This window comes from Phocoena phocoena, chromosome 11 (genome assembly GCF_963924675.1).
Source record: "Phocoena phocoena chromosome 11, mPhoPho1.1, whole genome shotgun sequence".
NCBI lineage: Eukaryota > Metazoa > Chordata > Mammalia > Artiodactyla > Phocoenidae > Phocoena > Phocoena phocoena.
This window is the reverse complement of record NC_089229.1, coordinates 95,862,077-95,877,354: the sequence shown is the minus strand read 5'-3', so window position 1 is coordinate 95,877,354 and position 15,278 is coordinate 95,862,077. Positions and strand designations below refer to the sequence as shown.

At 59.3% G+C, this 15,278-nt stretch overlaps 1 protein-coding gene across 1 annotated transcript; it reads left to right on the top strand.

Annotated features, from left to right (window-relative positions):
* Positions 1 to 7,362: 7,362 nt before the first annotated feature.
* On the top strand, positions 7,363 to 14,483 carry ATN1 (atrophin 1). Its single transcript, XM_065886995.1, has 9 exons — positions 7,363 to 7,413; positions 7,682 to 7,819; positions 7,965 to 8,078; positions 8,770 to 10,748; positions 10,901 to 11,123; positions 11,520 to 12,216; positions 13,104 to 13,247; positions 13,576 to 13,756; positions 13,926 to 14,483. Exons 1-9 carry the CDS (start codon positions 7,387 to 7,389, stop codon positions 13,957 to 13,959), a joined length of 3,537 nt encoding a protein of 1,178 aa, XP_065743067.1. The 5' UTR covers positions 7,363 to 7,386; the 3' UTR covers positions 13,960 to 14,483.
* The last annotated feature ends 795 nt before the right edge of the window (positions 14,484 to 15,278 follow it).

The following is a 15,278-nucleotide window of genomic DNA, read 5'->3' as shown; positions in this document are numbered from 1 at the left end:
TCCCGGTCGGAGCCACATTTCCTAACCTCTGCCCTTTCCTCCTTGCTAGGTCGCCTCCTCATGCCCCCCACACCCCAACCCCTCAGGTACTGGCTTGGATTGGGTTACAGCTAGCTCTGCCTGGGCCTCCCAGGCCCCTCTCTCCACTTTCCTTTTGTGCCGTTGCCTGGAGACGGGTGGGTCGTGGGGGACTGGGGCCAGAGAGGGAGCTGGGGTGAGGGATGGTGGTGGGGTGTGTGTGACGCTCCCTGAAGCTGAGTTGTGAGCCCGGCCCGCAGGTAGGGGAGGAGTTGGAGGGGATAGGCCCTGGCTTCTCTTCTCACTCTCCTTATCCCGTTTCTACCACTGCCTACGTTTTTCTTTTAGGCTCCGCTATGTCACCATCCTAGCCCATCCCTTAGTGGTTAAAAAAGGAGGGAGAAGAGCTGGGCCTGGAAAGGAGCTGGGAAGAGCCTGGGCCAGGGCCCAGTGGGGGACTGAACTGAACAGTGCAGACCGGGAGGAAATGCAGTGGAGGGGGAACCATGGGGAGAGGAGGAGTCTTGGAACAAAGTTGGGGGGTGGGGAGAAGGAGCTGGGGTTCTCCTAGGACACAGATGAAGGGAGTGGGCAGCAGGGGTGGGTGGGGGGGTGGAGCTGTCTGGAAGGCCCTGAGGGATAAGGAAGGTGGGACTGGGGTAATAAAGTGAGTGCCAACCAGTTCAAGAGTCTGAAGAGTGGTGATTCATTCCTAGGCCAGGGAAGCCTTCCTGCTCAGGTTCCCCGGTGCCATAGAATCCATTTAGAGCGTCTGGGTCCTCCTAGAACTTGGCTGAGCCTGGCCCAGGGAAATACGAGGCAAAATCTACTAGTTGCTACAGAGCTAAGCTCCTTCCCTCTCAGCAGGCTGGTGGGATCCTACCCTCAGGGCCCACCCTCGGCCTCTAGCTGGCGGGCTCACACACAAACACCAGCCCCAGCCCCAATCTGGAGCGCTACTGAGGGCTCTCAATCCAGACTCCGGCTCCAGCTCTTCCTGTTTCCCAGCCTGCCTCCCCCCCATTCTCCGGCCTTCCCAATCTCAGCTGCCAAAAATCACCCAGCGTCTTGGTGTCCTTTGTCCTGAGAGATGTTGCTGCTTGGTGTGGGGCAGGGAGAGAGCCCAGGAGACTCTGGGGGGTGGAGACTGGGAGTGGCTGGGGACTGTCAGGGGCAGAGGCTGCCTGGAGAGGGGTCTGCGGTGGAACTGTCTCCACATTAGAATGGTCGCGATGGGGGAACCTGGGCACCAGGGGTTGTCTCCACGTGGAGCCTGATCCCCACCGACCCCTTCCCTGTAGCCCAAAGTACTGTGAGTGATGACTTCGTACAGATTTGAGAAGGAAAATGGAGCTGCTACCAGCCAGAGGGCCTGAGGATGGTGTCCCACTCCCCTAAATGAACGCTCATGCGCCCCCATTCCTACCATTTCCTTCTACTGCTTTCCCTTTCCATCTCCCCTGGCTTGTCCTCCCTATCACTGAATTTCCCTCCTCCTCTGCATGGCCACCAAAGGTTTTGTCGATCTTACATTTCTTTCTCATCTTCATTACCACTCCCTTCCACCCGCACCCCATTCTATCTACCTTGTCTTGCCAAACGAAACCCTCCTCAGCTCTTTTGGAAACCACCACCCCCTCGACCCCCCTGGAATCCAGCCATCCTCCCCACCCCCACCCCATCTTCCACCTTCCTCTCCCACCCAGAACCCAGGCCCCTAGAATCTGCATCTGGTCCCACCATCTCCGTCCTTTCTTAAGGTTCCTCTTGCTTTCCCTTCTCTCTCCACATGACATCTCTAGACTCGTCATTCCCCCACATTCTTATATTTGCTGTTCTTTCCCCAACACCAATCACCCCCAAACTCTTCACTCTCGTCCAGAAACCCCATCCTCCTGTGTATGTCTCCATCTTTTCAATTTCTTCCCCTCATTATGCCCCAAACTTCCATCCCATTCTCTCTCACAAATGCCCTCCCAAACCTCTTCTGCTACGTTTGCCAAAGACGCTGTCACCCCAAGCTTCTTTCCCCTCCCCTTGTCACACACCTCACTGCCCCCGTGGCCCCCAAGAAGCTCCATCTCTCCAACCTAACTCCATTACCCCATCTCTGCCACAAACCCACAGGCTCCCCCCCCTCACCTCTACCGCACACCCCTTGGCCCCCAAACTTCTCCAGCCCCCCTCATAACTGCCCATACAACCCACGGCCCCTCCTACCTAGCCCTCTCCCGCGCCAGGCCCGCGGGCTCCCCGCATTCCGCCTGAGCGAACCCCTCCCCGCGCCCAGGCCCCCTCGGCCTCTGTCTCTGACAACTCGCCCGGCGCCTCCCCTTCTCCGGATCCCCCTCCCCCCCTCGCCTCGCCGCTCGCCTCGCGCTCCCTCCCTCCCTAGCGGCTCCCTCCCGGCCCCTCTCTCCTCCGTTCCTCCGCGCTCCCTCCTTCTCCCTCTTCCTCCCTTCTCCCATCCCCCTCTCCCAAGCGCCCTCCCTTCGCCGTCCGCTTTCCTGTGCGAGTCGCCGGACGCGCAGACCAGCCCGCCCGCCCGCAGCCCCGCGTCGGGCCGGGGCCTGGGGCCAGGACCCGTTTCGGGGGGACCGCCGGCCTCCGGGAGGGGCCAGGAGGGGGCGAGGGAGACGACCGCCCGGGAAGGGGCGGGGGCCGCGGGCGGAGGCCGCCTAGGGGGCCGGGGATCGCGCGACTGCGGGCTGCGCGGGGCGGGCGCGGGCGGCGGGCGGCGGGTCGGAGCCGAGCGGAGAGCCAGCCGGGCCTCGGGGGCGGGCGGCGGCGCGGCGGGGGCGGGCTGCGCGGCCCGGGCGTTCCGGGTGGCCTGGGGAGGCGGCAGGCCTGGGGAGGGGCCGAGCGAGAGCGGGGATCGGGATTTGCTCCGGAGGCGGGCGGGCGATCGGGGCCAGGTGGGGTAGAAGGGGGGATGGGGGCCGCCCTCCGGGGGGGTCGGGGCCGCCGCCGCCGCCGTCGCGGCGGCGACTGAAGCCGGGAAGAGGAGAGGGGGGCGGGGGAGCGGCCGCCGCCGCCCCCCGGAGGCGCCGGAGCCCCGAATCCCGCTCGGAGCCAGCCAGCCGTCCCGAGCTACAACCAGGTAAGATCTGCCGCGGCCCGGGCCTCGGGCCCGCCCGGGTTCTGGCCCGCGGCTCCCCACCCCCACCCCTCGTAGTTCCCCCTCCCGCCGCCGCCGCCTCCATTTGTTATTTTCCCGATCCGGTCCCCCACTGCGGGCACTGCCTGGCCTGAGGCTGGGGGCTCAGGGGGTGGGGCCGGCCCCCGAAGGATCGGGAAGGTGGGGGGAGTTGGGAGGATCTCAGGAGGAGGGCTGATGGGGCAGGAGGGTAGCCAGGACCCTGGGACCCAAAGAGGAACCCCGAGGTGGAGGGTCGGCGGAGGAAAAATGGGATGCCCGTGAGGGGGCTTCGGAGCGAAGGCAAAAAGGAATGGAGAGATGGCAGCGAGGTGGGGCATGAGGACTCCAGGAAAAGCCCCAAAGGCCCAGAACCCGGGTTTCAGAGCCCGGGGTTCGGGGTGCTAGGTGTAGAAGGGAGTTGGGAAATGGGGAAGGGGTGTGGTAGGTGGGAAGAGAGGGATTGTAGCTGATGAGGGAGGAGGATGGAACCTGGGGAAACGGGGGCTCTGAGAGGGCCACCTTTGAGAAGAAGAACCCGGCGTGTTCCCGGGTGGAAGTGGGAAAGTGATGTCTTTGTGACTCAGTTTTCTTTCCCCTACCCCGGGTCACCTCTGACCTTGTTTTTCCAATCTCAGACACAGGTACTTCTTGGAGAGGAGCACACTGGGGCCCAGTAGTGTGGGTCCTCCTGCAACTGATGAGGAAGACTGGAACCCTGAAGGGAGAGTTAGGGAGCAAGGGTTTCTGGGAGGGTGGAAACAGAGGAGAGAATTGGGCAGTCTTATAGGCACTCCAAACAAGTTGTGACCCCCATCCTCAAATCCCCAGAGCACCCACTGCCCCTCTAGCTGTGGTTTCCTTAAGAGGGGGTGGATCTTCATTACTGTTTTGTGCTCAGAGATTTCCCTTTGTGCATGGACTTATTTCTACTGGGGTAGGTACTCTTAAGCTCCCTTCCCTGAGGGTGCTATAGGAGGACAGGAGCTGCTTTGGCAACTGTAGGGGGAGTTGCTGGCAGATGGACCCCCGGGATGGACTGTAGAGGGGCAGGTTCTGCCATTTTGTTGCCATGGCAATGACCCAGCGGGATGTCTAATAGATGGGGGTTCAGAATCTTGATCGGGCCTTTGGCTATGCCCTTGGAACTCTTGGCTGGGTTCTGGAGGATGTTTCTGGAGCTGCTCATGGAGAGGAGGTTCCCCAAGGGGTCCACCGCCTTCCATCCAGCTGTCTTTGGGAGAAAGGTAGACATATTACTTGCAGGTCGTAGTTGTTTCTCTAAGACCCTCCCTTTAGGCATGGTGGGGGGATAGAAATGCTCCTGTTCCAAGTTATGCCATCTTTTGGCAGTTCATTATTAGGGACTTTCTGTATAGTCTTTTTCCTTCTTTGCACAGGTATTCTTCCATTTTCTTAAACTTGAGTCTTCCTTCCCAAGTATCCCTTTTCGTCTTTCCCAGACTATCCCCACAGCGACCCCTTCCCTCAGCTAACCTTGGACCTTCTGTTTCTCTGACCTTGTAGGAATGGCTGGGCTCTCCATGCCCATCCCAGGTGAGGGTGGCCCGGGGGAGAGGGCTGTGGAACAGCCTGGTGTAGTGGAAATACTCCAGAACAGGAGTCGGGAGACCTGGGTCTAGTCCTGGCTGTACCTCTAACTAACTGTGACCTTGGTCAAGTCACTTCTTTGAGCCTCAGCTTCATTATCAGATGAAGGGCTTATAGATAAGATGATATCTGAGGCCCCTCTGACAACTGTAGGTTCTAAGGCTTAGGCCAGTGCCTTGTTATCTGCTGGTCTGGGCTGCACTGTTATCTAGGACTGGTTTGTGAGTCTGGCAGGTCTGGAATGATGGTGGAGGCTGGGCCAAAGATCCTGGAATTCACCCTGCAAGCCCATCCTAGAAAGCCTTGTGCCTCGAGTGTATTCCTTCAGACAGCCTCCTCAGATTTCTCCCTTAATTTCTTTTCTTGTTCTTACTTAGAGACTCTTTCCCTATTTTTCATGTTTTCACCTCCGCAATCCGGCCTTTATCCTTTTGCTTTTGCGGTAAAAGGTGCCGACGGTGAATGTGCTTAGTGTTTTGCAGACACATAGTAGGTGCTTGTAGATAGATCGGAGTTACAGTGACCGGCTACTAGGACAGGAAGGAGGGTAGCTTAGCTTGTTGGTGCTAAAACATGGTCCAGGTTCAGGAATGTATATATAACCCAGCCCTACCTCCTTCTCTCTCCTGCCACTCCTTCTCCCCAGGGTCACCTACCCTTTTATGACTGCTTTTCTCCTTCAGAGCTACTCATTGCTAATTTTATCAGATTTTAACTGATTAAAGAAGTTGAGGTGGGGGAGGGCCACGCGAGGCTCGCTCTGCTCTTCAGGTACATGCCTGCCTTTCTCTGACCTATTGGATCCCCTGACTCTCACCAACCATGAACAGGTTCTGTGATAGGAAGGAGAGATGAGCACCCTCCTTTAAGGGGCTGGCAAAGACACCCCAGTCACAGTCATCTCTCATGCTTTTGTTAGGATTGTTTTCCCCTTTTGTTATGTTGGGTTTTGTTCTTTGCGGGGGGGGGGGGGGGGGGGGCGGGGGGTTTGACAGTATTTGAAAACCAATTCACACAACAACTCAAAAGTGCGGTTCCGTCCCAGCTATTTCGGGACTCTAAGTGAGTAAATTGTTATTAAGTTTCCTGGAAAGGTTAGGTCCACCCCTCACTGCATGCCTCAGTAGGGTTCAGTGGAGGTGAGTGAGAGGTATTTACTCTGTATTCCTTGGGAAAAATAGTGCTACAGAATGTAGAAAGGCTATTTCCCTAGCCAGGCCTCCTAACTGACTCAGAATAGGTGGCTAAGCCTACTCCATTTGCACTGAGGCCAGCAGCACTTCATTCGAGAAGACCTAACTGAAGTTAGTGGGTTTAAAGGTCAGTAGCAAGAACAGACCAGAACATCCATATATACATGACATCTGTGGGGAATAGGGAAAGGAAGAAAACTGTAAGAAGATATCATTTTTGTTCTCAAAAGATCTTACGGTTAGTAATATGGAGAGATGTGACACTTAGCAAGAAATACAAACAAGTGCAAATGAAAATTACTGGCTATGTAGATAGAGATACGTAGATAGGCCGTGAGGAGGTATGAGTCCCTGTCTAAGCCAGGTGGGAAGACAGGCTTACCAATGTGTACATTTGTCTCGTTTACCCACTGTTACTCACTGATCTGGTTGGTAGAGTGAGAGCCTGGACTTTTCCTCTAGCCGTAGGGAACGCAAGCACTAGAGCAGGGGTCTTATGAGACTCTCAGAATTGAAGTTCTGCACTTTGGAGATACCTAGGTTTGGTCTTGGCCTTGGTCGGGCCGTGTGCCTTTGCATTGTAGAATGGGACATTGTTCTCCCACCTACTCTGATGTGAAAAAAGATTCTTTTCATATCTCTGGGACTGATCTAGGCCTTCTGAGAATCCTCCCCACCACCTTCTGATGAGATCACAGCTAAGTACTGAAGAGCGAGCATGGGCTTTGAAGTCAGGGAGATGGGGCTTGGTTCTGGTGCTGTCACTGGTTCCTCACTGTGTATTTATCACACAAAGTTGGGCAAGTCACAGTCACAATCTTTGAGCCTCAGTTTCTTCACCTGTATAATGGGGATAATAAGAATACCTCCTTTTCAGGGTTGGTTGTAAATATTAAATGAAATTGTACATGTAAGGGCTTGACGTAAATAAGGTACTCCATAAATCAGCTAATACTTCAGCTACATTTCTTGATGCTCCTTTTAAAGGCTCTGTGGAATTCGTGTGTGTGCATCTATTTCCTAGGGATCATGAAGGGTGACACCCTGAACTGGGGTGCACAGGCACCTTGGCGTTTTCTGCCTTCCCACGAGATGAAAGGGATGCTGTTGCCGGCAGAGCTGCCCTCACAGGTGGCTGGGACGACCCATGGGCACGCCAGCAGTGTCTCATGGCTGGGCTACTTACTCGGCCCCTTGACAGGCACGGTAGTGTCCCCTTCAGACTAGTGTTCCCCAATTTGGAGACTCTGATGGTCTTTTTCCAACAGGCTTCACTGAAGACAGACCGTGTGAGTTCCAGGTGCCTGTACCGGAAACTTGGAGATCCTGCTTCCTAGGCCACAGCTGTGGGGAACTTAGGGTGAAGCAGATAAGTTTCTGTATTCAGCTGCCCAGGCGGAGGAGAATGGGGTCTCCACAGCCTGAAGAATGAAGACACGACAGAATAAAGACTCAGTGAGTAGGAGCTAAAATGAGAAACACGAAAGATCAAGGGCAGGGAAGCTTCTGGCCTGTCCCAGGGCCCAGCCCGCCCCTGCCACCCAGCTCCACTCTTTCCTCTCTTCCACCGCCAGGCAGCAGCTCCACCCCCCAGCAGACAGCCTGGCTTTGAACCCCATCCTTCTGGGACACCCGCTGGCGGGGAAGCATAGAAATAAGGCACATGATGAAGTGAGGCACAAGGTAGAAAACGACATGACCTGCTTGCCTCCTTCTCCCTCAGATGTCAATGAGGAGTGGACGGAAGAAAGAGGCCCCTGGGCCCCGGGAAGAACTGAGATCGAGGGGCCGGGCCTCCCCTGGAGGGGTCAGCACGTCCAGCAGCGATGGCAAAGCCGAGAAGTCTAGGCAGACGGCCAAGGTATTTTGTCCCCATGTCCTGCAACGGGATGCCCAGGCACCAGGGCTGATGGTGTGTATGTGTGTTGGGGGGAACTTCCTGTCTGGCTGAGGGTACTGGTGGAGCTCGCGAGGTATAGGACAGGCATTTTCTTTCTCTCTAACAGAAGGCCCGAGTAGAGGAGGCCTCCACCCCAAAGGTGAGCAAGCAGGGCCGGAGTGAGGAGATCTCGGAGAGTGAAAGTGAGGAGACCAACGCGCCAAAAAAGACCAAAACTGAGGTGGGAGACCCTTGCGGCCATCCTGACCCACGTTCTGACCGTTCTTTCACCCAAACTTCCTTTTGCTCACAGTTCTTTAGCTTTGCCTGGAATGTGCGAGAAAAGTCTTATCCTAGCGCTTATTAAAGTAGCCTGTGTGTCAGTCAGATCTTTAGGGCCTTGGCCAGACTGTCAGATGGTCAGGCAGGGCCAGAAGGGGACGGGAAGAGTGTGGGGATTCTAGCCTCTCCTTTTCTAGGCGCTGGCTTTCGTGCAGGGGCTGGGGAGGAGATCCAGGCTGAGGAGTCTCAGTGGAAGGAACAAATAAATCATAAGGAGCGTGCAGAAGTGGTCTTTTTAAGAACCAGTGGTTTCTGGGATGTGCAGTTAAAGGGGGAGATGAGATGAGAGGATGGCAGATGGGCTGGTGGGTGGAAGACAGGGATTTGGGTTCAGCTGTGGATTGGGAGAAGGTGCTAGAGACGGACACTTGAGGAGGGAACTCAGGCGGCTGCTGGGGAGCAGCCGAGACTGCGGGGAGAGTGGGGGAACCCCCGGAGGGCAGGGAGGTGGGCTCCAGCAGGAGTACTCAGCGCATCGTGGCACAGCGGTGTGCTGTGAGCGGGAGGTTATTTTGTGCGAGGGAGGCCCCCAATCCAGAAGCAAGGAAGGAAAAGGCAAGGGAGAAATGGCCGTCCCTCTTCTACCGCAGGAGCTCCCTCGGCCACAGTCTCCCTCGGATCTGGATAGCTTGGATGGGCGGAGCCTCAATGATGATGGCAGCAGCGACCCTAGGGATATCGACCAGGATAACCGAAGCACGTCCCCCAGCATCTACAGCCCTGGAAGCGTGGAGAACGACTCCGACTCGTCTTCTGGCCTGTCCCAGGGCCCAGCCCGCCCCTACCATCCACCTCCACTCTTTCCTCCCTCCCCTCCCCCTCCAGAGAGCACCCCCCGACAGCCAGAGCCCGGCTTTGAATCCCATCCTTCTGGGACACCCACTGGGTACCATGCTCCCATGGAGCCGCCCACATCTCGAATGTTCCAGGCTCCTCCAGGGGCCCCTCCCCCTCATCCACAGCTCTATCCTGGGGGCGCGGGTGGAGGAGTTCTGTCTGGACCCCCAGTGGGCCCCAAAGGAGGAGGGGCTGCCGCTTCAGTGGGGGCCCCTAGTGGGGGTAAGCAGCACCCCCAGCCCCCCACCCCCATTTCAATATCCTCTGGGGCTGGTGGTGCTCCCCCAGCAAAGCCGCCCAACACTCCAGCTGGTGGTGGAAACCTACCGTCCGCTCCACCACCAGCCACCTTCCCCCATGTGACACCAAACCTGCCTCCCCCGCCTGCCCTGAGACCCCTTAACAATGCCTCCGCCTCTCCTCCTGGCCTGGGGGCCCAGCCGCTAGCTGGGCATCTGCCCTCCCCCCATGCCATGGGGCAGGGTATGGGTGGACTTCCTCCCGGCCCAGAGAAGGGCCCCGCTCTTGCTCCGTCACCCCACCCTTTGCCCCCTGCGTCCACCTCTTCTGCTCCCGCCCCGCCAATGAGGTATCCTTATTCGTCCTCTAGCAGCAGCTCTGCAGCAGCCTCCTCTTCCAGTTCTTCTGCCTCGGCCTCGGTCTCCCAGTACCCAGCTTCCCAGGCACTGCCCAGTTATCCCCACTCCTTCCCTCCCCCCACCAGCCTCTCTGTCTCCAATCAGCCACCCAAGTATACTCAGCCTTCTCTCCCATCCCAAGCTGTGTGGAGCCAGGGTCCCCCCCCACCTCCTCCCTATGGCCGCCTCTTGGCCAACAGCAATGCCCACCCAGGCCCCCTCCCTCCTTCAGCTGGCGGCCAATCCACTGCCCACCCACCAGTCCCAACACATCACCACCACCACCAGCAACAGCAGCAGCAGCAGCAGCATCATGGGGGCTCTGGGCCCCCTCCACCTGGGGCTTATCCTCACTCCCTGGAGAGCGGGAGCTCCCACCACGCACACCCCTATGCCATGTCTCCCTCACTGGGGTCTCTGAGGCCCTACCCACCAGGGCCCGCACACCTGCCTCCACCTCACAGCCAGGTGGCCTACAGCCAAGCAGGTCCCAGCGGCCCCCCAGCCTCTTCCTCTTCCAATGCCTCTTCCTCCTCTCAAGGGTCCTACCCGTGTTCACACCCCTCTCCTTCCCAGGGCCCCCAAGGGGCGCCCTACCCCTTCCCACCGGTGCCTCCGGTCACCACCTCCTCGTCTACGCTTTCCACGGTCATTGCCACGGTGGCTTCCTCGCCAGCAGGCTACAAGACAGCCTCCCCACCTGGGCCCCCACCGTATGGCAAGCGAGCCCCGTCCCCAGGGGCCTACAAGACGGCCACCCCGCCCGGATACAAGCCGGGGTCCCCGCCCTCCTTCCGAACGGGGACCCCACCGGGCTACCGAGGCGCCTCGCCACCGGCAGGCCCAGGGACCTTCAAGCCGGGCTCGCCTACGGTGGGGACCGGGCCGCTGCCGCCTGCAGGGCCCTCGGGCCTGTCATCCCTGCCACCACCGCCTGCGGCCCCCGCCTCAGGGCCGCCCCTGAGCGCCACGCAGATCAAACAGGAGCCGGCTGAGGAATATGAGACCCCCGAGAGCCCGGCGCCCCTGGCCCGCAGCCCCTCGCCCCCTCCCAAGGTGGTAGACGTGCCCAGCCACGCCAGCCAGTCGGCCAGGTGAGAGGCGGGGTGGGGGTGGGGTGGCGGGCGCGGGACGGGCCTTGCGTTCGTTCGTGTGGTGCTTTTCAAAGTACTCCAGGCCCTGGTCTCGGCCGCTGGTGCGGGGCCGCTCGCAGGGGCTGAGCGCGCGCTGCCTCCGCGCCCGGCAGGTTCAACAAGCACCTGGACCGCGGCTTTAACTCGTGCGCGCGCAGCGATCTGTACTTCGTGCCGCTGGAGGGCTCCAAGCTGGCCAAGAAGCGAGCCGACCTGGTGGAGAAGGTGCGGCGCGAGGCCGAGCAGCGCGCGCGCGAAGAAAAGGAGCGCGAGCGCGAGCGGGAACGCGAGAAGGAGCGCGAGCGCGAAAAGGAGCGCGAGCTGGAACGCAGCGTGGTGAGTTCACCGCGCGCCGCCTCCCGCCTCTGGCCCGCCCTCTACGCGACTCGGGGCGGCTCGAGGGGGGTGGATGTGGGGTGTGTGTGTGTCATGCGCCACCTGTCGGAGAGGAGGAGCCACTGCAGCCCAGGAAATGGAGACCAAAGGATTCCAGCGGGAGGAATTGCATCTCTGGGCTGGAGGAAGGCAAGCTCAGGTCAGAGTACCTGTGGATCCCAGGGAGAGCCACTAACCTACATAGGAAGAGAAGGGGCAGGGAAGTCCCTGGCGGGCTGAGTTCCAATGAGTTGAAGCTTTAGGTGTTCAATGCTGAGACATGAGCAGCTGAGGACCAGGACCAGCCACCTCTTTCCAACCTGCTTTTTTGACCCCGCTTCTCCGTGTATCCCGCAGAAGTTGGCTCAGGAGGGCCGTGCTCCAGTGGAGTGCCCACCGCTCGGCCCAGTGCCTCATCGCCCTCCATTTGAGCCGGGCAGTGCTGTGGCTACAGTGCCCCCCTACCTGGGTCCCGACACTCCAGCCCTGCGCACCCTCAGTGAATACGCCCGGCCCCACGTCATGTCTCCTGGAAATCGCAACCATCCATTCTACGTGCCCCTGGGGGCAGTGGACCCGGGGCTCCTGGGTTACAATGTCCCGGCCCTGTACAGCAGTGACCCAGCAGCCCGGGAGAGGGAGCGGGAAGCCCGTGAGCGAGACCTGCGTGACCGCCTCAAGCCTGGCTTCGAGGTGAAGCCTAGTGAGCTGGAACCCCTGCACGGGGTCCCTGGGCCAGGCCTGGATCCCTTCCCCCGACACGGGGGCCTGGCTCTGCAGCCTGGCCCACCTGGCTTGCACCCTTTCCCCTTTCATCCGAGCCTGGGGCCCCTGGAGAGAGAACGTCTAGCGCTGGCCGCTGGGCCAGCCCTGCGGCCTGACATGTCCTACGCGGAGCGTCTGGCAGCTGAGAGGCAGCATGCAGAGAGGGTGGCTGCCCTGGGCAACGACCCGCTGGCCCGCCTACAGATGCTCAACGTGACCCCCCATCACCACCAGCACTCCCACATCCACTCTCACCTGCACCTCCACCAGCAGGATGCCATCCATGCAGGTGAGACTCCTGCTTCCTGGCCCAGGCCCTTTGAGGCCACCTTGCCGCCCTGGCAAGTGATCGGTGCTTCTGTCCCCCGGGCCAGGACTTCCCTCCCCACGTCTGGCCTGAGCCTCTCTCCTGAGATTGCTGCCCTGGCCTTTGCCTTTGCAGCCCGTCTCCTCCTGCCCCAGCCTTGCCACGGAGGCCCTTCCCCACACCCCAGCCCTCTTCAGGTCTGGTGCCCACCCACGACAGAGGCCCAAGGTGGGAACCTTTGAAGGAGCATGGTCTTCCTCCCCTCACAGCCCCTGCCTCTGAGCCTTCACGGAACTATTTTCTTCTTCCTCTGGATTCAGCTCTTGTTTCTTGCCATCTTCTCCCCTCCCTGGCGGAGGTGTTTCATGTTCCTCTCTGCCTCTAGATCTGTGACCTTCTGGAAAGAGAGCCTTGTGGCTCAGGTTGTGGGATCACAGTTGACAACGAGCTTTACTCACTGTCTTTTCACCGCATTTCTTACTGTCAGAACACTGCACCGTCTAGCCTCACAGTCACGTTCATTGCAGGCTCCTTGTGCTTTCTCTCTTTGAAGCTCCTCCCCGTCTCATTTCCTAAACTTCCAATCCTCTTCCGTCTCCTCTCAACAGTCCGCTCCTCCCTCCCTATTCCTCAGGTCCCTCTGCCAACTGTAATCTCCTGTCCTCTGCCATCTGTACATCCCTACTGCAGTAGGGTCTTGCCCTGTCCATCTCCCAGGCCCCTAGTTCCTCCATTGTGCCTCCTTGATCCACTGGATCTCCCAGTGTGTGATTGCCCACCTCTCGTCCCAGGCATGGATGCCTTCACCCAAATGCATGGCTTTCCCCAAACCTCCCTCTGGTGACACCTTCCTCTTCTCTACCCTCCAGCCTCTGCCTCGGTGCACCCTCTCATTGACCCCCTGGCCTCAGGGTCTCACCTTACCCGGATCCCCTACCCGGCTGGGACCCTCCCCAACCCCCTTCTTCCTCACCCTCTGCACGAGAACGAAGTTCTTCGTCACCAGCTCTTTGGTAAGGATGGAGGTCTCGGGGTTGGGGAAGGTCTCACGAGGGAAGGGCAGAAAGGAGGAAGTTAGGTGGTGGGATTGGCCTGGTTGGGCTTGGGGAGAGATGAGGAGGTACCCAGAGGAGCTGGGAACGGGAGTAGGAGGGCTGAGGCCCTGCCCAAGAGAGGCACAGGGTTTAGGGCCCGGCTAAGAGGCCTGAATCCTAACCACCCCTGGCAACTTGCTGGGCTGGCTGCCACCTAAGTTGATTAGTGGTAGCTCCTCTGTATGTAAAGCGGCTGGCTACCTCAGTACGCCATCAGTCACGTGGCCCCTGCCCTTCCTGCCCACAGCTGCTCCTTACCGGGACCTGCCAGCCTCCCTCTCTGCCCCGATGTCAGCAGCTCACCAGCTGCAGGCCATGCACGCGCAGTCCGCTGAGTTGCAGCGCTTGGCGCTGGAGCAGCAGCAGTGGCTGCACGCCCATCACCCGCTGCACGGTGTGCCACTCCCCGCCCAGGAGGACTACTACAGGTACCGCGGGGCGCCCTAGGCCAGCCCGAGGGGACGCAGCTCAGCCCGCCTGGGATGGGCTGTGGCTCCCGTGGGAGGGGAACCCCTTCCCCGCCGTCCTCTGTGAGAGGGGCCAGGTCAGGATGGACCTCAGCCTCTCAGTCCCTGCTCTGCCCCCCTCTTCCCCCAGTCACCTGAAGAAGGAAAGCGACAAGCCGCTGTAGAACCTGCGATCAAGAGAGCACCCGTGGCCCCTGCATCTGGACCCAGGAGGCCTCCCTCCCCGCCTGCCACTCAGAGCGGAGGGGGCTGCCGCTCAGTCCCAGGGCCTGGGCCTCTGGGCAGAAGGAAGGAGGAAGGGACAGATGGAAGGCCAAGGCTCCTGTGGTGTGCGGAGGTGGGGAGGGGGCGGGGGTGAGGGCGGAAAAGCGCACAGCATCTTGGACCAGGTCCCTCTCCCTTGGCCCCCGCCTTTCTCCCTCCCCCCACGCCCCACCCCCGTGGCCACCGCCTCTCCCCCGCCCCTTGGTGTGATTATTTCATCTGTTAGATGTGGCTGTTTTGCGTAGCAACGTGTGCTGCCCCCGCCCCTCCCCAGCCCCCGTGTGCGCGCCCCCCACTGCGATGTATGCCCCTCGCCCTTCCCCCACATTAATAATTTATATATATAAATATCTATATGACGCTCTTTAAAAAACATCCCAAACAAAACCAACCAAACAAAAACACCCTCACGACTCCCCAGGAAGATGTCTGTGGCTGTTTCTTTGTGGGCTACCGGGCGGGGGTTGGGGGCGTGGGTCTCTGCGCGGCGACGCCTCGAGAGAAAGCTGTGGGATCACCGGAGACTAGCCCGGAGGTGGGTGGGGCCCCTGGAGAGTTGGAGAGGGGACCTCGAAGAGCCCGGGGTCCTGGAGCTCTGGCTCTGCCCTAACGGGGTCCGTTATGGCGCAGAGTCTTGGCCTTCCTCCCAAGGCCGGCAAGTCAGGACGCTGGCGGCCTGGGACAGCTCTAGGCGACTACGCAGACTTGGGAGGCACTTCTGCCACTGGCCCCACAGTTAGGGGCCACCAGAGACTTGCATCTTTTCCGTAGGATAGTTAGAAATGATGTTGAAGCGGAGGTGCAGGGGGCGTGGCTGCTATAAGTTTAAGCGTTCAGAACGCAGGAGTTTTAACCACCCTATAGTTCGAGGAGGGAGTGGGTGACAATTTCAAACGCCCGGAAGGGAAAGGAAATTAGAGGGCGTTATAACGCTTCCCCCCACCCCGCCCCGACACAAGGCCATTTTCGGAAAGCGCGGGAGCTGCTTCAACGCCAAGCTTTTACTGCTGCGAATCCTCGTCTACGTTCTTAAAAACTAAAGGGGAGTGACTGGCTTCTTCCTGAGCCAATCGGCATAGAGTTATTTGCATAGGCCTGTACCAAACGTTCACAAACTCTAGAAACGGATGATTTAAGAGAGTTCTTTTCAATACTGTTTTCCCTTCTGAAAGCTGCAGTGTGCCCTGGTGCTTGTATAGCAGTAAAGATTGGAAAAAAT

What these genes read in the sequence shown, in the direction of transcription:
- ATN1 (XM_065886995.1), top strand. Translation starts at nt 7,387, where the DNA reads ATGAAGACACGACAGAATAAAGACTCA. An exon ending in AGTCTAGGCAGACGGCCAAG is followed by an intron (nt 7,820 to 7,964) that starts GTATTTTGTCCC and finishes TCTCTCTAACAG; the next exon opens with AAGGCCCGAGTAGAGGAGGC. An exon ending in CAAAAAAGACCAAAACTGAG is followed by an intron (nt 8,079 to 8,769) that starts GTGGGAGACCCT and finishes CTTCTACCGCAG; the next exon opens with GAGCTCCCTCGGCCACAGTC.